This window comes from Podarcis melisellensis, assembly GCF_964234715.1.
Source record: "Podarcis melisellensis genome assembly, chromosome: 8".
In the NCBI taxonomy this organism is placed as follows: domain Eukaryota; kingdom Metazoa; phylum Chordata; class Lepidosauria; order Squamata; family Lacertidae; genus Podarcis; species Podarcis melisellensis.
The window spans coordinates 66,307,599-66,331,791 of NC_138540.1; the positions used below are offsets into that span (position 1 = coordinate 66,307,599).

The following is a 24,193-nucleotide window of genomic DNA, read 5'->3' on the forward strand; positions in this document are numbered from 1 at the left end:
TCCCTGCTGCAGCAAAGGTTCTTTAGAGTGATAAGCTCTCATGTTAAATATGCATATTGTGCAAACTCATTCAACATTATTCAATATAAGATAACCTGATCGTTTCGTTTAATTTGTAAAACAACCAGGGCTCTAAACAGAAGGGCAAGCCTTTTGTTGGGTGGGGGGCAGAACCTCAGTTAGCAATGTATTTTTATTGATTGGGGGACAAGCTTAGCTACGCCTGTGATGCCATACCATCTAACCTCCCCGGAATCTGTTCAGAATTAATGCTCATTAACCAGCTATTCTTACCAACCTGCACACAGATCGGAATGAATAAACTCAACAAACTGGTCAAAGGGCTTAGAGCAGCATAACTTGGGCACCTTATTTCGTGGAACATTGAACCAGGATACGGTTTCCTTGCTTTTGTTCTGAACATCTTCTTCCATCTTCTGTGTGCGCGCCCTCCCTCCCTCCCTCCCTCTCTCTCTCACTGTATCTGTACTCCAGATGGCTGAGAGAGATCAGAAGGCGCTCAGTTTTATGTCTCCCGGATTGCAGGGAATATCACCCAGCTGGCAAGATGTTCTGCTTCCTCTGTGCTGTGCACCTCCTCCAAAAATGCAGGCCGTAGTTCTTCTCTCTAATATCTTAACACAGTCAATGAAGCCTCCCTGAAATTCCGGCATCCAAAGCAATTGCTGAGTTTGTCACTGGAAATCAATTCTGGAAAATTGGATGCAACGCAGCTTGCTGAGAGGGGTTTTCATAGGGTTTAGACAGATAAAGTAAGAGACGTCCAGATTCCTAGACAATACCTGTACCCCCTTTATGTCTGCACTGACTTCTCACTATTCTCCTCACCCTTTCTCGGGGCCTTGAGGACTTAGCCCAGCATCCTGTTCTTGCAAGTCCATAAGCAGGGCCTGAACACAAGTGCCTTCTCCCCTCCTGGGATTTCCATAAACTGAATTTCAGAGGTGACCATTCAAAGAGATTGCTCATTGTCTGGTGAGGATGTGCCTTGAGGCACCAAAGATCTTTTTTTAACACCCAGGCCCAAAAATAACCCCACAAACACGTCTGGCAGTCCTAATGTGAATACCATTTGCTTGGAACCACAGGAGGCAGGAGAGCTCCTGTGCTTGAATCCTGCTTATAGCTTTTCCACAAACATCTGGTTGGTCACTGGCCTGATCCAGCAGGCTATTCTTAGGTTCTTAATGGACCCTCTCTAGCATTAGTCCTACTGAGAGTAGACCGCTGAAAATGACTGAGAGGTCCCTTAATTTCAGGGGGGTCTACGCTGAGTAAAACAGCTGGATACAACCCAATAACTCCAGTTCCAACGGGGCCATTCTGAACTGTTCCAAGTGTTCTCCATGAACTCCTGGCCCTATAGAGCCTACCATGTCTCTTCCCTTCGGCTGATGTCCCAGACATGTTGCCATGCAACCGGCATGTGGCAGAAAGGAAGAATTGTGGTTGGGGGAGGAGGGGGAGAGAATCGCCGCTTCACGGTCCTTGAGAAAAATAAAGCAGCAAGCTACCTTTCTTCCTCTGCTGCCTCCAGCTTCAAGTTATGTTGCACCATCTCCACACCCACCCACCCACCTGTACGGCATTGTATGTCTTGCACAGATGGATCTCGAGAGCCTTTCCTGATGGGCGATGGAGTAAAGCTGCAACCCTTTATGATCATATCATCTCCTCATGGCTTATAGTCAGGGGTCCTTATAGACCCTCCTGGATGTTAAGGTCAGCACAGGAGGCTTTTCTTGGTAGTTCCTCTATCCTCAGAGGCTCAGGAGGGTCATGGCCCAGGACTGCTCCTATGTTGTGGAACTGCATTCCAACAGAGGTGCATCAGGCACCTCCGTTATGTACAGAACTTTCCATTGTATGCTGAAGATACAGCTCTTTAGGCCTGGACTTTCACATTCTCTCTCTCTCTCTCTCTCACGCGCACACACACACACACACACTACCTTCTGTATTCTCTTGACCATATTTTGTTTTAAACAGATTTTAAAAGTGTATTTCAAGTTGCTAAAACACACCCACAGGGAGTATAGCTCAGTCTGGAGACCATGAGACTCTTAATTTCAGGGTTGTGGGTTTGAGCCCTATGTTGGGTGAAAGACTGCACTAGAGGACACTCACGTTCCTGTCCCACTCTACCATTTTCTGGTTCTATAACCTTATGGTGAAGGTTAGGTAATAAAATCATCATCATCATCATCACCCTTTACCTGAGGATTACAGGGCAGTTGACAATATTAAAACATAAAAATACAAACAAAACATTAATCCCCCACCACACACAGTTTAAAAGGCCACAGATTGTTTAATCAGCCAAAGGCCTTGGAGAAGAGGAATGCTTTTGCCTGGCGCCATAATAATAATAATAATAATAATAATAATAATAATAATAATAATAAAAAATGTGGAGGGGGCAGTTGCTCCTTTCCCCACATTTCAGATCACATGCTGTTTGGTTGGAGAATGAAACCGCAAAACTCAGAGAAGTGTGAGTTTTGAAGGCTAGCTATGTTTTGGTTCTCATTCTGGTTCAAAAAAAGTGTAAATGAGGTAGTTTCTCATTTAAATGCAAACAAAACCAACCCATCCCTACTCCTATACCCTGAAATGTCCCTGCAGCCCTCAGTGTTTCATCCAGTCCTAATTTCTCTTCTCTTCCTCCTCTCCGTCTGTCTCTCTGATTCCATTTCAGGTGCTGCCAGCGATGGGTTGTGTGCAATGCAAAAGGAAGAGGCCCAATAAAAACCCCAGCAATGGCGGCGATGGGATGGCAAACCTGCAGCCCAGCTCCTGCTACGATCCTGACCCCACCCCACAGAACCCCACCAACACGTTCACGCGCATCCCCGACTACAACAACTTCCAGGCAGGGACCTCGGGGCCTTCCACTCCGGCCTTCATGGGGGGGTCCAGCCTGTATCCCACCTCCCTCCCCATGTCTGGAGCCGGGATTGCAGGTCAGTCTCTCAGGGAAGGCTGCAGCTAGAGGACTCAGGTGTGGTGGACAGGCCTCTAATGCTTGCTTTGGCTGGGCCAGCCCTTTGGGACAGGGCTACGTCATGGGTGGGGAACCCAATTCAGTCCTAGGGCCACATTTCCTTCTCAACAAACCTTTGGGGGCCACATGCCAGTGGTGGGAGGAGCCTTAGGTTAACATGGGTGGAGCAATGGATGCCAATTTTACCTTTGTACAGGAGGATGGTTGCTAGGTACACAAAAACACACAGTCCGGTCTATCCTCCAATCAGGCAATCAAGCAGCATGATCACAGAATCATAGAATCGTAAGGGACCCCAAGGGTCATCTAGTCCAACCCCCTGCAATGCAGGAATCTCAGCTAAAGCATCCATGACAGGTGGCCACCCAACCGCTGCTTTGAAGCCTCCAATGAAGGAGAGTCCACCACCTCCTGAGGGAAACCGTCCCACTGTCAAACAGCTCTTACTGTCATAAAGTTCTTCCTGAAACTCCCTTCTTGCAACTTGAAGCCACTGGCTCATTTCCTGCCCTCCAGAGCAGGAGAAAACAAGCTTGCTCCATGTGACAGCTCTAGAGATATTCAAAGGTGGCTATATCTCCTCTTTTCCAGGGTAAGCATTCCCAGCGCCCTTAACTGTTCCTCATAAGGCTTGGTTTCCAGACCCTTGATCATCTTGGTCGCCCTCCTTTTCACATGTTCCAGCTTGTCAACATCCTTCTTAAATTGTGGTGCCCAGAACTGGACACAGGATTCAGAGCTCAAGGACACACACCAGTCAGACAAAAGCACTCAAGAGGGGGTAGAAAGCAGAGCCAGTGAGGAGTGTGGCATAGGGAGAGAGCAGTAGTGGCTGGAGAGAGTCCTGAGGGCCAGGTAGAGATGTGGGGAGCAATACAATGACACACATTTGATCCTCGCATATGAGCTTTTTTCAAATGCTTACAAAGTTATTTCTGGACAACCTGTTGGATGCAGCCCAGGTGGCATTGGCATTTCCTGTGGACCGATTGTAATTCAGGAAATACCATGCTCATACATAACATACCTGGGGGTTTCTTGTGAGCTGGAGCTGCCTGTGCAGCTTTTGCTGGGTCCTCTCACTGCCTTTCTGCTGCTGCCCCCTGCAGGTGGAGGAGTGACCCTGTTTGTTGCCTTGTACGATTATGAAGCCAGAACAGAGGATGACCTCACGTTCAAGAAAGGAGAGAAATTCCACATAATTAACAATATGTGAGTATTGGCTTATGGTGTGGCTTAAAGGAGGAGTACAGAATGTTTGGCGCTCTAGAGTTGGCTCAGCTACAACCCTCACCAATCCTGGCCTTTGGCCATGCTCACTGAGGCCGATGAGAGCCAGTGCATGTATTCTTATTAATTTATATGCCACTTCCATGTTGTGAACCACCCTGTGCTCTTTGGGTGAAGGGTGGTCTACATATTTAATAAATAATAATGATAAAATAAGTGGCTTCTAAGTGGTTTACAGCTATACAATCAGCTACAAAATCCACACCTAATTAAAAGGCGCTGTGGGTTAAACCACAGAGCCTAGGACTTGCCGATCAGAAGGTCGGCAGTTCGAATCCCCGCGATGGGGATGAGCTCTCGTTGCTCTGTCCCAGCTCCTGCCAACCTAGCAGTTTGAAAGCTTGTCAAAGTGCAAGTAGATAAATAGGTACCACTCCAGCGGGAAGGTAAACGCCATTTCCGTGCGCTGCTCTGGTTCGCCAGAAGCGGCTTAGTCATGCTGGCCACATGACCCAGAAGCTGTACGCTGGCTCCCTTGGCCAATAAAGCAAGATGAGCGCCACAATGCCAGAGTCGTCTGCTAATGGACCTAACTGTCAGGGGTCCCTTTACCTTTACCTAATAAAAACACACGCAAAACCAATTCATCCTTAATTAAAATATACACTAGAACAAACCAGGTGAAAAGAATAGTGTTTAAAACAGATTAAAAGAAAAGAAAAAAAGATCAGACATTGGGAATTGAACCTGAGACCTTCTGAATGCAAAAGCCTGGGTTCTACCACTAAGCTATTCCTCCACCCGGGTGAGCTTTATAAAGCTGTAGAGTTGGAAGGGAGCACAAGAGTCATTAGTTCCAACCCTTCCTCATGGTTCACTGGTTTCTTTTCTCTCTCCTGTTTCTCCAGGGAGGGTGACTGGTGGGAGGCGAGGTCTCTCAACACAGGAGCGACGGGCTACATCCCTAGCAATTATGTGGCACCCGTGGACTCCATCCAGGCAGAAGAGTAAGTATGGCGGCACCTGGTGTGTGTGTGTGTGTGTGTGCTGGGGATAGGAAAGGGGAGAGGTACTCAAAGGAGGTGAATCTTTGCTATTAGCCGGGTAAGGAACCTTTTTGGCCTGACGGGCCAGATCACTTATCTCCCCACATCCCCAGGGGGTCAAAGTTGAGTGACAGGAGTGTGGAAGAGGGGTCTGTTCCCCCACAGGAAGCATGCTGGTGAAGCAGCACCCAGAAGGATTGAGCCCAGAAGGATTGGACCTCGCTCTGCTCTACAGAAGCTGGCGACTTGGCCCGGGTCCTCTTCCCCTCTGTCTCCAAGCATTCACTTCTAAATCTTCTTTTTCCAGATGGTACTTTGGGAAAATTGGCCGCAAGGATGCCGAGAGGCAGCTTCTGTGCCATGGCAACCCCCGGGGAACTTTCCTCATCCGCGAGAGCGAGACCACCAAAGGTAGCACCTTTCTCCCAAGGGTAATCTAGTCCAAACCCCGGCGATGCAGGAATCTCAACTAGATCATACATGACAGGTGGCCGCCCAACCTCTGCTTAAAAACGTCAGCTTTTCTCCCTGTAAACAGATCAGGATGACAGCTCATTAAACAGGTCATCTGTGCTTTGGGCATGCTAGGTGTGCAAACAGAAGGGTCCTAAAAGACCCCAGGGAGGACACAGAAATCAAAGTAACTTATGGAAGAAGAAGGTTCATCTCCCAAATAGGTGGGAAATGCAATCCCTTTCGACTTGGCCTCATGGAGTACAGCACCACCTGCTGCCTTGCTGTGCAATTATGTCTTGATCATCCCTTGATCATTGTTTTTTTATTTATTACATTTATTTCCCACCTTTTCCTCCAAGGAACTCAGTGCGGCATAGATAGTTCAAAGCTGAGGGGCGGGGCTTCAGAGAAGGGGTGGGACCTTGGCTTCTCCATCCCTGGCTTTTGATAGGTTATTCCACAACTGTGCACCAATCAGTGTCTAAGGAATGTTTTCCATTTTGCTTTTGCTCCTCCCTTGGGCCCCGCCTCTGCCTCCTGCTCTCCTCCTCCCAGGTGCCTACTCACTATCCATCCGGGACTGGGATGAAGTGAAGGGTGACCACGTCAAGCATTATAAGATCCGGAAGCTGGACAACGGCGGCTATTACATCACCACCCGGGCCCAGTTTGAGACGGTGCAGCAGCTGGTCCAGCATTATATAGGTAGGGTGTTGTGGGGAGGGATCAGCAGGAGAACGGCAAAGAAGAGACAGGGACAGGGACTCTGGACCCTCCTCCTCCAGCCCTTCAAGGATTTGGGTGGCTGGAATGTTTCATTTCACAAAAGTCGCCTCCACACTGTATGTTGAAAGCACTCCCTTATACCTCTTTAAGAGCAATGGAGGATCCTGGGAACTGTAGTTCGCCAAGAGTGCTGGGAGAAGTAGGTCTGTGAGGTCAGCATCCTGAGCAAACTTCAGTTCCCAGGGTTCTCTGGGGGAAGAAGCCACTGCTATAAAACTATACATAAGAGAGGGCTTTAAATGTATTGTGTGGAGGTGAGCAAAATTAGTGCCGGAGCTCAACTCTGCCTGGAAGTGGCTTCCTGAAATCCAGCGGTGGATGACATCCATTGGCACTAGTGGGACGGAAGGCAGGGAGCCCAACAGTAGGGGGCGCCAGAGCCAGTCTAGTTTTGTCCCTACCCTCCTCCCTGCTGAGTTCTGCAGGGGGCACCATTGAGTCTAAGGAGGAGGAAGCTGATAGGCAGTGCTATGCCCTGGACAGAAAGGGTGACAGGGTGGGGGCCAACTGAGGTTGGTGGGGCAAAGACCCATATGCCCTAATGGAGCCTCCACCGCTGGAATCCTTCATCCCTAAGCCTAGGACTTGGAAGATTGTCCTTCCTTTTTGCTCCGGACAAATACTCAACATCTCCTGGTAATGCTGAGAAACTCTGGGAAATGGCTGCCTGTTGTGTGCAGGTTATGGGGATTGGGAATTGCTACTGGCAAATCCAATGAGTGCAATGGTTTTGCTACTGCTTCAGTTTCTGTGTAGTAAAAGGGTATTTCCCCCTTGGTTACCAACTTGTTCTGCACTGGCTATCTTACTGTTCTTTATCTCTTCTTCTCTCCTTCCCCCCCCCTCTTTTTTTAAAAAACGTGTATTCCCCTTTTTTTACCCCCTTCCTTTCCGGGGCTCCTTCTTCAAGAGAGAGCTGCAGGGCTGTGCTGCCGGCTGGCTGTGCCATGTCACAAAGGGATGCCCAAGCTGGCAGACCTGTCCGTCAAAACCAAAGACGTTTGGGAGATCCCGCGCGAATCGCTGCAGCTTATCAAGAAACTGGGCAACGGGCAGTTTGGGGAAGTGTGGATGGGTAGGACTGACCACGAAAACAGAGGAGATGGAGCCCTAGAGGGGAGAAGGAAGAAGGCAAAGACACCAGGCCGAGTGCCAGTCACGGGGTGGGCATGCCAACACAAAGTGGCATCCCAAGAACATCCAGTGGGCCCTGCTGGACCAGGCCAAAGGCCCTTCTAATGGAGCATCCTGTTTTCGCTGTGGCCAACCAGGTGACTCTGGGAAGCCTGCAAGGAGGACTTGAGTGCAACAACGCTTTCATAGAATCATAGAATCATAGAGTTGGAAGAGACCACAAGGGCCATCGAGTCCAACCCCCTGCCAAGCAGGAAACACCATCAGAGCACTCCTGACATATGGTTGTCAAGCCTCTGCTTGGTAATCCCAGAAACTGGGATTCAGAGGCAGGCTGAAGGCAGAGCACAAGCATCGTGGCTAGTAGACACTGATAGCTTTATTCCCAATGAGTTTGTCCAGTTCTCTTTTAAACCCATTCAAGTCTGTGGCCATTGCTATAGTCTTGCTATCAAGGGCTGCTAACATCCTCACATTATTGTGCCTTTCGGGAAGAAGCAGGAGAAAGAGGGCACCTGCACATGAATTAACGCAGGGGTCCCCAAGCTTTCCTTGCCTCGGACCGGTGTCTCAAGCGACGATCGCATGGCGGGCTGGAGAGCATGCACCCGTAAGCATGCACACATGCTATTTCCAGCGCACTTCCAGGTCGGAGGAGGCCCGTGTGCATGCGCACAAGCTATTTCCAGTGTTCCTCCGACCAGGAATTGTGTCCCCGCGCCACGCCAGTAAGAGTGGGCGGCAGCGGGGGTCGCTGCGGGCCGGATAAACGAGTCCCTCAGGCCTTATCCAGCCCCCGGACCGTAGGTTGGTGACCCCTGATTTAATGTCTTCATTCCAACATGCAAAAGTCACTGATTACAATCAGCCTGTGTTGATTTGTTCGGAGGCAGCGATTCTTCTGAATGCCCGTTGCTGGAAACCAGAGGGGGGGAGAGGGCTGTTGTGCTCAGGTCTCACTTGCGGGCTTCCCAGAAGCATCTCCTTGGCCAATGCAAGAACAGGATGCTGCACTAGAGGAGCCATTGGCCTGATCCAGCAGGCTCTTTGTATGTTCTTATGCTCCATCTGCGCTCAAAGCAGTTCGCGTAAATACCGAAACAGTGTCAATACAGTAGTATAGTGCCACTTCATCAATAACTTGGGTAAGAGTGGCCAGGCATTAACTTTATGGAGTTGATTTCTGCAGGCAAGCTTGAACCTGCCCTAATGCTCTCTTTCTATGCAAGTCAAAAAGGGAAATCTATTCTTGTGCAGAGAGCAGCTGCTCTAAAAGTAAGCCAAGGGCACCGACTAGTGGTCAAAGCAGATACTTCTGCCTGATATAATATAGGGCCTGGTGCCACACTCCTCTTCCTCCCCCTCCTGGGCCCTGTCCATCCCTCCTGGGTGCATGTGGAATCCATCACTCCATTTTCCATCTCGCATTCTCTTTCTCTCTCTCTTTCCCACCTTCTCCATCCCACCCCATTCCATCCATTACAGAGTACAATGATGGTCTCTGCCAACTACTAACCAGGGTGTGCCCTTTTCCGAAACCCCAGACTATGGGCCTGTCTAAGGACGCTTGGGAAATCCTGCGCGAGTCCATACGCTTTGACAAGAAGCTTGGCATGGGATGTTTTGGAGATGTGTGGATGGGTAAGGTGGGGGCCTTCCAGGGTCACTCTGTAGCTTGGAGGGCACATGAGTTGGAGGTGGGTGGGGGAAGCCCATGGAATGAGAGTGCATTTTAGGATCAGGCAACTTTTGGGAGGTGCTGCTGATTTTATACCTAGGAAAGATCAGTATCCTGCCTCCTTTGGAAAGGCTGTAGCTCAACAGCAGGACAACGCATGCGTTGTATATAGAAGTCACCCAGGAGATGTGAACCTGTGGCTCTCTGGAACCTGTTGGACTCCAGTTCCCATCAGCCCCTGCCAGTGTGGCCAACAGTCAGGGATGGTGGAAGTTGTAGTCCAGCAACCTCTAGAGAGCCGCAGGTGACCCATCCTTCATCTAGTCACTGGCATCTCCACTCACAAGGATCTCAGAGTGCAAAGGCAGGGCAAAATCTTCTGCCTGGAAAGGTCTTCTGCTATTGCTATTCTTCCTATTCAGAACAGACTCAGGGGGTCTCTCTTGGTGCAGATGACACCTCGTAGCTTTTAAGAGCAGCCAGTAAGTGCATCACGCCCTGCAGAGCTGTGATGTTCAGTGATCAGTCCTTCAAAGCACAGGGTTTAGTATTGGATCTGCAACTTCCTGAGAAGCAAATCTCTTCGTGTCTTTGTTTAAATATAAGTGCTGCTTTCTGGCCCTTGCTGCCTTCAGGCCAGAGTCAGAAGCGGTGAACTCTCAGAAGCTGGCTCCTTGCAAAGTAGGGAGGGTGAGGCAGGGGAGCCAACTTGAATAAAAAAATTGGGGGGGGGGGGAGAAGCTCCACCCAGTATCATCTATCACAAGAGTGGCAAGGACCATCAACTTCAAGGCTCAGCCCCCTCAAACATTTTATTGGGAGGGGGTGAAGGGACCTCAACAACTAGGTCTTGGCTCCTATGGGGCGGGGTCATGATTGAGCTGGATTTCCATTGCTCGGGGACTGAGCCTTCCAGTGTGCTGCATAGTTCCTGGCCCCATACTACTAGCAAAACAGAACAAATGAGAAGGACAGACATGTATTGGAAAAGGAATACATTCTTCTGCTAGGAAGTTAGACAAGGGTGGAAGCAGTGGAATTGGCCCTTCTGGGTTGGGTTTTTCAGAAGGAGGTCATTCCTTCCATCCCACACATGTTTCACCTCTCTGCTGAGGGAGCACCATTCTGACCTGGCATAGCTTCCCCCTCCCATCCATCTCCATCTCCACATGGGTCAAGGTGGGAGAGCGCAAGGGAGTGCCCTCGATCCGGTGGGCACCCCATTGCCAAACCCCTCAGTGACTCTTTCCCGTGCTTCCCGCTGGCTCCAGGGACCTGGAACGGCACCACGAAAGTCGCGGTGAAGACGCTGAAGCCCGGGACCATGTCTCCGGAAGCCTTCCTGGAAGAGGCCCAGATCATGAAGCGCCTTCGGCATGACAAGCTAGTGCAGCTGTACGCGGTGGTGTCGGAGGAGCCCATCTACATCGTCACCGAGTTCATGAGCCAAGGTGCGGCCATAGGCTGGCGTGGCCAAGGCCAAGGCTGGTGGGAGGGTGCCAAGGCTTCCAGGTGGGTGGATGGGTGGCAGGCAAGCAACTAGCCGCAACCCAGAGGCATCCCAGGAAGCTCAAGGGCGGGAGATTTCAAAACGGGCAAAAAGAAGTTCAACTTTGTACAGTGCATGGTTTAAACTATGGAACTGGCTCCTGCAAGGTATAGCAATGGTCGGCAATTTGGCCGGCTTGAAAAGGATATTAGACAAATCCATGGGGGGGGGTCACAACTGGGAATGGTAGGGCGGGAGGCAGCTAAGCCCACAGAAGGTGGTGCCACAGCCACTGATGGGGCACAGACCATTTATTCTAGCTTTGTCCCCGCCCCCTTCCCTGCTGAGTTCTTCAGCGGCAACTTTGGGGCTAAGCTGACAAACCACAGTTCCCTGAGAATAGATGTCAGAGAATGGAAGTTTCCAGTTCTCCTTGCAGTTGAGAAAGAGGGAGGGACTTGGCGGAGGGAGAGCATGTGAGCCTGAGATTTCTGCAGGCTTGTCCATGTACAAGGGAACTGTGGTTTTTCTTTTATGTTTGAAATGGAATTCTGGAAGGTACCGGGAGGTCAATGGTGTTGGGTCCCTGTGCAATTGCAGCCTTTTTAATTCAGTTATAAAACCACTGATGGCCTAGCCCAGCGGTAGTCCACGTGACGCCTTGCAGATCTTGCTGGATTCCAACGCTCATCAGGCCCAGACAGCAGGACTCATGGTCAGGGATAAGGGGAGATGGAGTCCTGCAGCATCTGAAGGATACTACATTGGCTACCTCTGCACTAACCCAATTATCTAGTCTATCATGGAAAAGGTCATCATATGCATTCAGCCTTTCCCAACCTGGCGCCCACTTTCCAAGATGTTGGACTGCAATTGCCATTGCCCCTGGTTATTGGCCACATTGGCTAGGGCTCATGGGAGCTGGAGTCCAACACCACTGGAAGGGTGCTAGATTTAGGAAGGCGGATAAGACTCATTTCCCAGCTGCTTGCCTGCAAGGGAAGGCCAGTGGCAGGAAACTGGGCATGGAAAGTAGACCAGACAGAGAAACTAGGCAAAGTGGTTGATGGGCAACTGGTGCTGGTGGGTTATTGGGAAAAGATCCTAACAAGATGCTGGTCTAATCTCCTGACTCTGCCCTTCACAGGGAGTTTGCTGGATTTTTTGAAGGATGGCGATGGCCGGTTCCTGAAGTTACCTCAACTGGTAGACATGGCAGCCCAGGTAATTGGGGGTGGGGGGCAGTTGGGGAAGCTACATTTAATTTAACAATAAAATTCCCTAGACAGCTTAAAGAAATGTGAAATAAACAAGCATGCCTGTCATTCAGTCTCATTCTTTTCTTTAGAAAGGGGTAATAGACTGTATGACAAACTTCCCCAATAGGGTGTCCTCCAGATGTTTTGGACTACAATTCCCATCTGTACCAGCCAGCATAGCACAGCACAGCCAACATTCAGGGGTGATGGGAGTTGTAGTCCAACAGCGTCTGAAGAGACCTTAAGTCAGAGGAAGGCTAAAGTATGAAGATGGTCCTTGGGCAATGAGTGACATCATTTGAGTCACCCACCCCCCTGTTGCATTCTCACTTCACCACCCAAGATTGCCGCTGGAATGGCATACATTGAGCGGATGAACTACATCCATCGGGACCTGCGTGCTGCCAACATCCTTGTGGGCGACAACTTAGTGTGCAAGATTGCTGACTTTGGCCTGGCCCGCCTCATCGAGGACAATGAATACACAGCACGGCAAGGTAAGCTCCTGGAAACATACCGTGTTAAGAAACCCAAGATACTGTCTTATACCAAGTCAAGAGTATTTGCCCATCTAGCCCAATATTGCCAACTCTGACTGGCAGTGGCTCTCTGGGGTCTTGGGTAGAATTCTCTCTCATTGTCTCTTATCTGGATGCCCGAGGGACTGAACCTGGGATTTTATGCATGCAAAGCAGGCAGGGCCGGCGCCAATGTTGGCATGGCTGGGCATCTGCCGGGGGACCCACTGACAAAATCCCCTTGGACTTGCTACAGTGAAGAGGCAAGAGTGCCCTATGGATGAACTGAGCCTGCCTGGAGATGTGTTTTGTGGTGGTTTTGTGCTGGGAGGGGAGGGGACATTCCCCTTCTGGGCCATCTCAACATCTTCTCCCATCTCCCTCCCCTGCCAGGTGCCAAATTCCCCATCAAGTGGACGGCCCCAGAAGCTGCCCTTTACGGCAAGTTCACCATCAAGTCGGACGTGTGGTCCTTCGGCATCCTCCTGACGGAGCTCGTGACCAAGGGGCGAGTCCCCTACCCAGGTAAAGCCTTCCCCTGTCTGGAGAGATGGACCTGACCATTTTTGGTTGCTCTCCATTTCTCACTTTCCCAATCTTAAATTGAGTTCTCGACAGAAATCTACGGTGACTTTCTCCTCTGGAGCTCTCTGCTGAACCCTGCCCAACCCCCTCGCTCTTTTTCTGCAGGCATGAACAATCGGGAGGTGCTGGAGCAAGTGGAGAGGGGCTACCGCATGCAGTGCCCTGGGAACTGCCCTCCATCGCTGCACGAGCTGATGGTGCAGTGCTGGAAGAGGGAGCCTGAGGAGCGCCCCACCTTTGAATACCTCCAGTCCTTCCTCGAAGACTACTTCACCGCCACAGAGCCTCAGTACCAGCCGGGAGACAACCAATAACTGTTGCTGCAGATGCCAGCAGGGACCATGGACAGCCCATCCCCTGGGGCACTTTGGGACTTGGCTGTCCGCAGAAACAGTCCTCTCCCTCCCTGGAGCAGGGGCCAAGGATCCCTTTTTGTACAAGTGGGGTTGGACTTCTATTTCCTTCTCTCTCTCTCCCTCTCTCTTCCCCGCTTCCCTTTTTTTTACAATTCCACACCGAGATTTTTTAATTGTGATTTTGTGTTTTAAAGTTCTGCTTCTTCTTGGGTGACTGCCGTGCTGATTTTTTGGAATTAAGAAGAGGACTGTGAGCCAGGGGCTCGGGTTAGCAAAGGGAGAGAGTGGGTTTTGTACAGTACATCCTTGCTTAATAAAGTTTCCTTTACCCAACCCTCCCCTCCCTTTCCCTCCTATATTGTTTTGGAACATGATAGTGCTCTTTGGACAATAAACAACCCTCTCTTCCCTTCCCACCAGCCCTAGTGCTCCCAACTCTCAGAAGGAATGAAGCAGGCATGGAGAACGTCTAAACTTCCAGATGCTGTTGAACTGCAGCTTCCATCATCTCTAGCCACTGGCTGATGGGGATGGGTGTGATGGGAGTCCAACAACATCTGGAGGGTTGACAGGTTCCCATACATCCCTGGAGTGTAACCTATGACCTTACAGAGGTCGTTAGTCCCCTAATTCCCATCTGCCCAAGAGTGCAGCATGGCAAGAGGTTGGGGATGAGGAGCGTTGTAGTTCTGCAACATCTGGAGGACCCCAAATTATCCAGCCTTGGCCTGTATTGAGTGGCTGAAGTTCTCCAGGGCTTCAGGCAGAAGTCTTTCCCAGACCTGGAGCTGCCGGGGATTGAACCTGGAGCCTTCTGCATGCCAAACGCCTGCTCCACCACTGAGCTGTGGCCCTTCCACTTTGCACAGCATGGGTGGGCCACCTCACAAGGTTGGTTGAGATTGCTGAACATGGCCCAGGTGGCTTGCGAAGGGATTGTGGGTCTGCCTTCATTGTCCTCTACAATTCCCTTGCTACCCAGCCCCAACTCACAAGATGCTCAAGGGCTTTGAAAGGGGTTGTTGGTTGTGTTTCACACCTGCCTCTCCCCCCCCCTTCTATAGCTTTCCCTATCTTCCCCCATTTCCTTAACCAGTGATGATATTATTAAAGCCATAATCCACTGGGGGTGCGATGATAGTGGGCGGTGTTACAAAAAGCGGCTCACATTGGAGGTGCAAGGGGGAGGTCTGTGCTATGGCTTTCACTGAAGGAAGCAAGAAGGGTTGCTTCAGAGGGAAATCTCTGCAACTGCGACTCATCTATTTTGTATCAGTGCCTTCCAATAGCAAGATACAGTGGTATCTTGGTTCCCAAACAGCTTAGTTGTTGAAAAAAACGGCTCTGAACACCACAAACCTGGAAGTAAGTGTTCCTGTTTGTGAACGTTTTTAAGAAGCCAAACGTCTGGCATGGCTTCCACAACTTCCGCTAGAGTGCAGGAAGCTCCTGCAGCCAATCGGAAGCCGCGCCTTGGTTTTTGAACAGTTTCGGGAGTTGAACGGACTCCCAGAACGGATTAAGCTTGAGAACCAAGGTACCACTGTAATGTTCCTTATCAGACAGGGAGCTTGGGTAGCCATCTCATGAGAGTTAACCATGACAACATCTATATCATGTGCCCCTTATGTTTAAATCACTTATCATGCCACTTTAAACAGTCATGGCTTCACCAAAAAAAATCAGGGAACTCTGGTTTGGTAAGGATGCTGAGAGTTGTTAAGGGACCCCATTCCCCTCACAGAGTTGCAATTTGCAGAGTTCCCTGGGAAGAGTGGTTGTTAAGCCGCTCTTTGAACTGTAGCTCTGTGAGGAAAATGGGCGTCTCCTAACAACTCTCAGCACCCTTAAACTACAACTCCCAGGATTCATTGGGGAAGCCAGGAGTATTTAGTGTGGTGTACAGGCAGCAATCGGTGTGCAGGGGGGTTACATTTTGGATCCCCATCCACATTGGTGGGCCCCTGTAAGGCCACCTTGTTCTGCCCCTTTCTGTGATGTTTTCAGGTCATTTCCTGGTTCAGGCTGATGTGTGTGCACGCAGTCGCACACATCACGGACAAGCGTAAAACAGTTGTTGGCTGTAGTAGAGCTTTAGGTATACAACAAATGAATATACAAGATTGGCAGCCGTTCTCTCAGGGACTCCGGTAAACCAGGAGTCTAAAATTCCCTACTGCAGAAGTCAGACCAATTCATGCATCTTCCTAATGATGTAGCTGTCAGGATTTTGAACCTTGTGGGCATGAAAAGTACCTGGTTGGTTACTTGTGTATGTGAATGCAAGTAGTTAAACCATCGTATCAGGAGCAGGAAAAATCACCACAGCCCAGAGGGAAAGGGCAGGTCAGCAGTAGCTACCTTGACCACCATGGCCAGTCTCCTACCTGAGGAGATGAACAAGCAAGGGAAAAGTATTGAGGTAGCAGCATTGGATCAGGAGGGCAGCAGTGGGCAAGACCATCCTAGAAGCTGCCTCAAAAGATGAAAACTTGTCAAAGTGTCACATGAAGTCTCACCACCACCATCAACCCTTGTCTCAACAGTCTTGTAACCCAGAAACTCCCTTAAACTACAAAGGACTCGGGATTTTGCAGGCGATGAGGAGAAAAGTGTCAGTTGACCAGCTGCAGTGCCTTAGGCTGCCATCCTAACGGCGCTTACCTGGGAGTAAGCCCCATTTAATTCAGCAGGGCCTGCTTAGGAGTGGACGTGGTTAGGATTGCATTGCTATTCAGTCTGGGCAGTATCTAGTGCTCCAGCTAGCTCAAGGATTTCCACTTGTGCAATGGAACGTCTCCCCTTTCTCCCCTCCCTCCCCCAAATCTGCTCCGTAGGATCAGAGCAACTTCCAGCACAGATTTGGGGGGTAGAAGGAGGGGAAGTTCCATTGAGCAGCCAAAAATCTCAGCGCTAGCGGAAGCACTGGGTTGGATACTGCCCTCTGTTTCCTGTCTTTGCCACAGACTTCTCCCCTGGAGGTCGATCTTCCGACAAGGAGTTGCTAGGAGTGGGTTCATTTTTTGGGGGGGGGGACCCTGAATCTTCTTCTAAGTGTTACAAGAATGCACCTGAGGGAAACTGGCATTGGGGGAAAGGGGAATGATCTGGATTACTGGCTAGGATATTAATTTGTGGAGATAAAAAAATTATGTTTACAATCGAGACGATTTGGCGGTAATGAGTTGGGGAACTGAACTGTTTCAGAGCAGGGCCTGCTGGGGAATTAACTGGTGAATGGACTGAAGATAAACAGGTTTGGGGGTGATCTGGCGAAGGGTGCCAATTAATTGATGGCTTTTTCTGGAGTGGCTTGTGTGGGAAATTGTTTGGCTTGCCTTCTGGAACATTTACATTCTCAACTTGTATCAATACATATCAGTTAGCGTATGCAAAGGTTCTGCCAAAGTGTGTCTCTGGGCCCCTGCCCCGAACCTTTTCCTTACCCAGCATCACCCCTGCCTGCAGCACATGGCAAGTTCCTTGCTGAGCCATGCTCAGGTGAGTTCCCCAGTTATTCTCCTAGCATAAGGGCCCTGTTTCTCCCCAGAGGCTGCCTTGAGGCCTCCTTCCCTCCCTTGCAGAAACAAAGCCTTGTGTGAACTTGGGACATGAGCTCAGAGTTCTGAAAATGCTTAGGTCTGGAGCATTCAGTGGCTAAAAAGCTCCCTTTCCATGCTGAATGGGCAGCTCTAGGACACTGGAGGCAAGGACCCTGAGGCAGAAATAGTAGCAGGTTTTCAACCCACTGCAACCCTGGACGATGACACCCCTGGCTCATAGGCATGATAGATAGCTTAGCATAATTTTGAACCCTGGGTCAGCTACAGCAAGGCTAGGGATGCACAAAACTTGCCAGTTTTGGGGTTCTCTCAACCACTCATTCTTCCCAAGTTCAGTTCTCCCCATTTCAACATCAGTTTGCAATTTTTTGAGGGGAAAAAAATCCTTGTGAAAATTTGTCCGCAGGTTATTGAGAATTTCCCCCAATACACATGTTTGTATGTCATTTGTCCAATACACACACATTCCTAAAGCAACTTCCTTCTAAACGAATGCATTTCAGTATGTCCGCTTTCATGGACACGTGCCTTTTAATGCACATTTTAATCCAGTACATGCATTTTTTTGTACATTTGGTTGGAGAGCTTCATTGCAAAATTCAGAGAAGAGCGAATTTCAAAGGATGGCTACGTTTTGGTTTTCGTATTGTTTCAGAAAGAGTGAATTGGGTAAATTCACCTTTAAATGTGAACTGAATCAAACCCCTAGCCCCATGCTTACTTTCAAGGCAGACAGACCCTTCCTGAGCTGGAAACGTGAACACAAAAGTCAAGTGCCAAGCCTCTAACTGCTCCCTTCCTTTCCAAGTCCTTTGGAGCTACCCCGTTTTACACTATGTTTTCTAATAAACAAATCTGTAAATAAAGAGAAATAAACCTTTCTACCATGAGGGGAAGTTTGCGAGTTTTTGCCACGTGGAGATGAGAGTAAGAATAAAACCAGGGCAAAGGCAGTCTTTGTTGCAGATGGATCCAGGTTGCCACTTGAAGGGAATTAAGTATGTATGGGGGGCATTATTAGGGGGTGGCCCAGGGGGGCTGAAGCATGGACCTTTGCTTACAGGGCTACTGGGCATGGTGCAAAAGTCTATTGAAACCCAGCATCTTAATTTGCTTTGAGATCTACATTTGCACCTATGCCTATAAAATAGCACATTTTATGCATATTTGCGTCATGGCCCTGATCCTTTCAAGTTCCTAGCAATGCCACTTGCATGCTTATTGTTGTATATCTGTTATCCAAGGAGAGGGACTCTGCAGCCCTCCAGGCGTTGGGACTACAACTCCTATCATCCCTGACCATTGGGAGCTGATGGGAGCTGGAGCACAACCACATCTGCAGCTGAGTTCCCTATCCCTGCTGTAGTTTCCTGCTCCTTCCACTGCCCAATGTAACATAGAACCATCTGTGATCAGCATCGCTGCTTACAAGGATGTCCAGGCAACACAAACACTGAATTGCATAGAAAGGTCTGCAACAACATATGGCCCACCATCACAAATGCAGCCCAGCTCTCCTCATTTGTGCAGCGAAACCTCTCACCCCCTCCCCTCCCTGTTCACAACAGGTGATCTGTGCTTGCCATGGGAGTTTACAAGTTGTGCGGGCCCATCTGATAGGCTTGTGGCTGCAGGCGCCACTTGTATGATGCCAAGGGGCATCTCAAGCCTCTGAAATCTGGTTGGGAGCACATTGCCTCCTGCACCATCTGGTCCCTAAGAAACTAGGAAGGTTATAAAGACTGTGCATCAAGTGCACCCGCCTGGCAGAATGCAGTCAGTTGACCCCATAGGACCCAAGCAAGACAAACCAGGTTTTCACCGTCAAATCAGCTGCTCACTCTGAGCAACTTGTCTTACTGAGTAGCTGCAGCGGTTCCCTTAAAACTTCCCTTCTCTAACCTCATGCCCTCCAGGATGTTTTGGACTACAACTCTCACCTGATGGGAGTTATAAACCAAAACCTCTGGAGGGCGCCAAGTTAGGGAAGGCTGCCTTAAAGCTTATCTAACTTAGGAAGCTAACAAGTCAGAATATCTGTTCATCTACATCCACTACCAAACTCTTGAGTGTAAGTCAGTGCCCTGAACCCCAGGCCTACCTGGAAACAAGTCAGTATGTCAAGTCCAAAGTTCAAGGCAAAGAGCAAAAGTCAAAGGTCAGGAAACACAGTCCAGGTAGCCAAGTCTGAAGTCCAGCAGCCAGGATACAGTCCAGAGTCAAACCCATAGAGGTTCAGGAGCATCCAAGCTGAGGTCCATCAACATGGGCAGTTGAGCAGACCCAGCACCTCAACTCTGCTTGCCTTTGGTACTTTGCCGGCTGATTGCAGCATCTGGGCTTGAGGAGGCAGGTGACCCTCACCTGTCCCAAGCCTACTCCAGCTGAGGAATCACACACTTTCTCCCAGAGCTAGTGAGCCCCACCTGGCCAGCTAGAGAGCTGGATTGTGGGCCACTGCTGGCCTCAGCTTCCTAGAGTGCCCCTCCCGCTGTTCCATAGGGCTCAGAGCCTGCTCTCTTCGGGGAGACAGGGCCCCCTCTGGTGATGGGTCCTGCTGCTCTGGTTCCTGTGCACTGACCTCCATCCCCTTGCCATCCTCCATCATCCTGTGAGTACTACTTCATTCTTCCTCATGGGCCCTGCCAGCAAACCAAACATTAGTTCAGTGGTCAGTCTTGCCTCTCCATCGTCCTTCAGGTGGGCTGTAGGATATTGACCCTCCTGGCTTGCCTACCAGGAGCCTCTGAGTCAACTCTCAGGCAGTGTGCTCTTTTGTTTCAGCTCTGCCTTACAAGCAAAGCTTGCTCCTTCCATAAACTGTTTTATATAAAAACACATCCTCCTCTTCAGCATACCTTTCCTAAATAAGATGCCTCTGTGTCACCTTTTAAAGTTTGCAGCCCCACACTTACAGTTATTTATGCATTCAATATTCTCATTACCTTTTAAATAAATACTGTAACCCCCTTAAAAAAAAAAAAGTTGTATAGCTGCTTAGGAACTCAGGTGCACATAAATGGAGAGGTCTGTTAACTTCACAGCACCAGTCAGTGAGTGCCCTCTGCTGGTGGACCTTTCCCATTGCAAGTCAGAATGCAGACCAGGTTTTTGTGTGTGTGTGTTTTCACTGAGACTGCCTCCACCCCTGTTTGTAGGCACTCTCGGGGCTGCCTGGCTTGTGGCTGCAAGCTTAAAGGGCAGAGAGGTTTACAATGATTAGGAAATGGATGAAAGGATGCATGGAGTGTGGAGAAAGAAAAGCTTTCCTCCCTCTCTTGTGATACCAGGGCTCACGGGTGCAGCCAATGAAATCAAATGGTTCAGGAGAGAGATACACATGGCATTGGAAAGGGGTTAGACAAATGCGTGGAGGTTAAGGCTATCGGTGGCTAGGGGCCACAATGGCTAGTGGCCTCAGTCAGAGGCAGGATGGCTCTGGGTGCCAGTTGCTGGGAATCCTGGGTGATTGACAAGAAGCTTCTAGGCGACTGGTGTGAGGAAGAAGGACTTTAATATAAGATCTGATTGAATTTTTGTAAAGAATTACTGGATGGGGCTGGACTGGAAATGGAGAATTCGGGAAGTATAATGAAGGGGGGAAAGAACTACTTTTGGACTTCTGGATTGGGGAAAAAATGGATATGTGACACCTGAGAAGAATTATAACCTGGCAGAATGATAGGCAGCTATATAATATTATATAGCTAGATGTTCTCCTGTAGTGTATGTTCCGATTAATTTGAAGGATTATTATATATACAGATGGGAAGCCCCTTTTCTCTCTCCCTTAGCTGTTTTTATTTTTTATTTTTAGTAATCTATCCTGGACTGATGAAGACCTACACAGAGAGGTGATAGGTATCTTATGTCAAAAACTTTTAATTTAAACAAAATTAACACACACAAAGGGAATTGGAGCTGGTTGGAGTGCTGTTGCTCAAAGGTCCTAGGCTTTCAGGGGGCACCTGGTTGGCCACTGCGGGGACAGCGTGCTGGACGATGGGGCTTTGGCCGCAGCGCTAAAGCAGCTCCTGTTTGCCCCCAACTACAAAGTACAGAAGGTGCATGTGGAGAGTTGCTGGGCCCAGTCCCAGAGCAGGTGTCACTCCTTGGACTTCAGTAGCATCCAGGGTTGCCTTGAACAGAAAATTTCACTGAGAGGTGGGGGGCTTCCTGGCCTGGTGGCTGCGCCTTGGATTGAGCCCATTCAGGGCAGCCGATGTGAGTTCCCAATGGCCTTCTTTCCCCCACCTCCAGAGCAGCCAGAGATTCCCCTTGCTCAAGGACAGTGGCAGAGAGAACAGCTTGCAGGAGGCTTGGCACCCCGGATGTCAACATTCATTGCAGTGAGAGAAGTGCAGCTAAGCGAGAGGCCTTGCCAGCACCTGCCCTTTCCCTGTCCAGCTGGTGCTCATGACACAGCTCTCGCTCGCTTGCTCACACACATACACACACCCCAGTTTTCTGAGACTGGCATCAGCCAAGTTCACACTGCCAGCGAGTCGCAGGAGCAAAACACAAAGCAGGACGGTGCTGCCAGTGAGTCGCAGGATCAGGCTGCAAATCTGCCTGTCTCCCTCTCTACTGCAGCTGCCAGCGGACTAGCAATCCTCCTCAGCCACCGTCAGCAAGTCGCAGGATCAAGCCACAAAGCAAGATTGTCCTGCCAGCTGCAAAGCTTTGCCTCCTTCCCCCTGCTGCTGCGGTCGTGACTGCCAGGTTGCTAGAAATCCCGCTCAATCACTGTCAGGATCAGGCAGCAAAGCAAGATCGCCCCGGCTGCGAGTCGCAGGATCAGATCCCAAAGCTGGATCGGGCCGCAAAGCAAGCTCACTCTGCCAGGATGAGGCTGCAAAGCTCTGCCTGCCTCCCCGGCAGCCAGCACACTGGCAATCCTGCTCAAGGCCATCTGCGGAGGCCATTTGGTGCAGCTTCTCCTCTCCACCCCCCCCCTGCCCCAGCCAAGGCTGCCAGGAGTTATTTTTCATGCTGACCCAGCCAGCACAGACAGCTGGCTGTGCAACAAGCGTGGGAGGGTCAAGGGGCCAGGAGGGTCAGGGAGGAGAGAGAGGTGGGTTCCTCCACTTGGAAGAAAGCCTAGGGAGGGAAAGGCGTACATAGAAGGGAAGTAAACAAGGTCGCCGGGTGGGTTTTTTGCCTTTTCAGCCGTACTGGTGCAATGCAAGATGGTTGGTATACTTGGCTAATACTGTAGCAGAGGCCGAGTACAGTGGTACCTCTGGTTAAGAACTTCCAGAGGTCCGTTCTTAACCTGAAACTGTTCTTAACCTGAAGCACCACTTTAGCTAATGGGGCCTCCCACCGCCGCCGCCACGCGATTTCTGTTCTCATCCTGAAGGAAAGTTCTTAACTTTCTGGGTTAGCAGAGTCTGTAACCTGAAGCGTCTGTAACCTGAAGCATCTATAACCCAAGGCACCACTGTGGTGCACACACTTAAACTGCAGTGAATTTGTGGGAAGATTTGCAAGCCACTTCTCCAGAGCCAGAGTGCTGGCACACTTTTACATGCAAGACAAATGCCCATGGGTCACAAGGAAGAAATGAATGAACGAATGGTGATTCCTGCACACTTCAAACACCTATCACCAGAGGAGGCTGCCCTGCTGCAGCTCTGTATGATTTGCTGGTCTGAGGCTGCTTGCTTTCAAGTGGGGTGGGAAGTCCCACCACATTTCTCAAACCAGGTGCAACTGAATGATCTGGTCACGCCTGATGCCTGATGACTCATCCTCAGATGGAGGTGGCCTGTATCTTCTGTGTGCCATTGCTTTGGGCTCACCTCCTTTCAGTCAGAAGGACTTCCTAAAACACTAGGCAAAGCAAAACACAGCTATCCTTTGAAGTTTACACTTGTCTGAATTTTGTCATGCAGATCTACAACCAAAATATGTGGGAAAATGAGTTTATTAGGGAAATGTATGCCTAACAATGCAAATATTCATGAAAGTAATATACAGGCACGCATGCCTAAAACTTTGAATCTGAGGGGAAACTGCAAACAAAAATCTATTTATTAGTAGAACTGTGCGATGAAACACTGGTGAATTTTCATGAGCACGTTATTAAAAAATGGAAATGTGCAAATGTGCCTAATGAACTTTAAGATTTGAAAACAGAAATGATAAGTGTTTCATCATTATTACTATTCTTTACAATAAAGTATCATAAATAAAAGTAAAAGGCAGGAAGTTTTAAAACAATGATCAATACAAAATACATAAAATGCTCATTCAGTAACATTTAAATAAGGACAAATCCGACACATGCTACTAAAAGATGAGCACCATTGTAGGAGGCAACCTAATTGCCAAAGGCCTACTGAACAAAAGGCCGTTCCCGGTACATCACTCCAGTGAAATTGGAGAAAATGTATAAGACCGGGGGGAAAACTTGCTGGAAATGCAAAACAAAAGAGGGTGATTTCCATCACATGTGGTGGGCCTGTGAAGGAGTGAAAAGGTTTTGGGGACTTATCTATGATGAACTAAAAAAGATTTTGAAATATACTTTTCCTAAAAGACCCGAAGCCTTTCTTCTAGGAATGGTTGGAGACGAGATCAGGAAAGAAGACCAAACTATGTTCCAATACGCAACGTTAGCTGCCAGGATATTGCTAGCACAAAACTGGAAAACACCTAATATCTCAACTATTAGAGAATGGCAAACTAAGTTATTTGAATATACAGAACTAGCAAAGATGACACAGAAGATCAGGCATCAAAAAAATGTAAAATTTATTAACGATTAGAACAAATTCATTACATACATGGAAACAAATTTAGGAAACATTAAAATTACAGTAGGTGTAACATAAAACCTGCGATGTATAGATAAAGGATGTAAAAAGATACCGCAGAAGATAAGGTGGGGATATAGCTCAAAATCGTGATGGAGGGAAGTCAGTTAACGTTATGCTATGAGTTAATGTTTCTCTTTGTTGTTTATTTATGTACTTCTGTTCTTTTTCTTGGTATGTTCATGGTTTTGTTTTACTTTATGTTGTTTTTCTCTTAAAAAAAACAACAGCTTAATAAAAAGATTTT

At 49.1% G+C, this 24,193-nt stretch overlaps 1 protein-coding gene and 1 long non-coding RNA gene across 3 annotated transcripts in view; one reads left to right on the forward strand and one right to left on the reverse strand.

Annotated features, from left to right (window-relative positions):
- Nucleotides 1–13,895, forward strand: part of FGR (FGR proto-oncogene, Src family tyrosine kinase) — a 51,791-nt gene extending 37,896 nt beyond the window's left edge. Inside the window, exons 3-13 of one of the 2 annotated variants that reach the window (XM_081920700.1) lie at nucleotides 2,720–2,984; nucleotides 4,135–4,237; nucleotides 5,164–5,262; nucleotides 5,609–5,712; nucleotides 6,313–6,462; nucleotides 9,163–9,318; nucleotides 10,627–10,806; nucleotides 11,992–12,068; nucleotides 12,447–12,600; nucleotides 13,015–13,146; nucleotides 13,312–13,895. In XM_081920700.1, coding sequence (XP_081776826.1) covers nucleotides 2,732–2,984; nucleotides 4,135–4,237; nucleotides 5,164–5,262; nucleotides 5,609–5,712; nucleotides 6,313–6,462; nucleotides 9,163–9,318; nucleotides 10,627–10,806; nucleotides 11,992–12,068; nucleotides 12,447–12,600; nucleotides 13,015–13,146; nucleotides 13,312–13,520 — 1,617 coding nt within the window. In that variant the 5' untranslated portion in view covers nucleotides 2,720–2,731 and the 3' untranslated portion in view covers nucleotides 13,521–13,895. Of the gene's footprint in view, nucleotides 1–2,719; nucleotides 2,985–4,134; nucleotides 4,238–5,163; nucleotides 5,263–5,608; nucleotides 5,713–6,312; nucleotides 6,463–7,453; nucleotides 7,619–9,162; nucleotides 9,319–10,626; nucleotides 10,807–11,991; nucleotides 12,069–12,446; nucleotides 12,601–13,014; nucleotides 13,147–13,311 lie in introns of both variants that reach the window. The other variant, XM_081920699.1, reaches the window with a different exon arrangement.
- LOC309375404 overlaps nucleotides 13,703–24,193 on the reverse strand; it is a 113,819-nt gene continuing 103,328 nt past the window's right edge. The window contains exon 2 of the long non-coding RNA XR_014170912.1: nucleotides 13,703–17,609. This is a non-coding gene — a long non-coding RNA (uncharacterized lncRNA). The remainder of the gene's footprint in view (nucleotides 17,610–24,193) is intronic.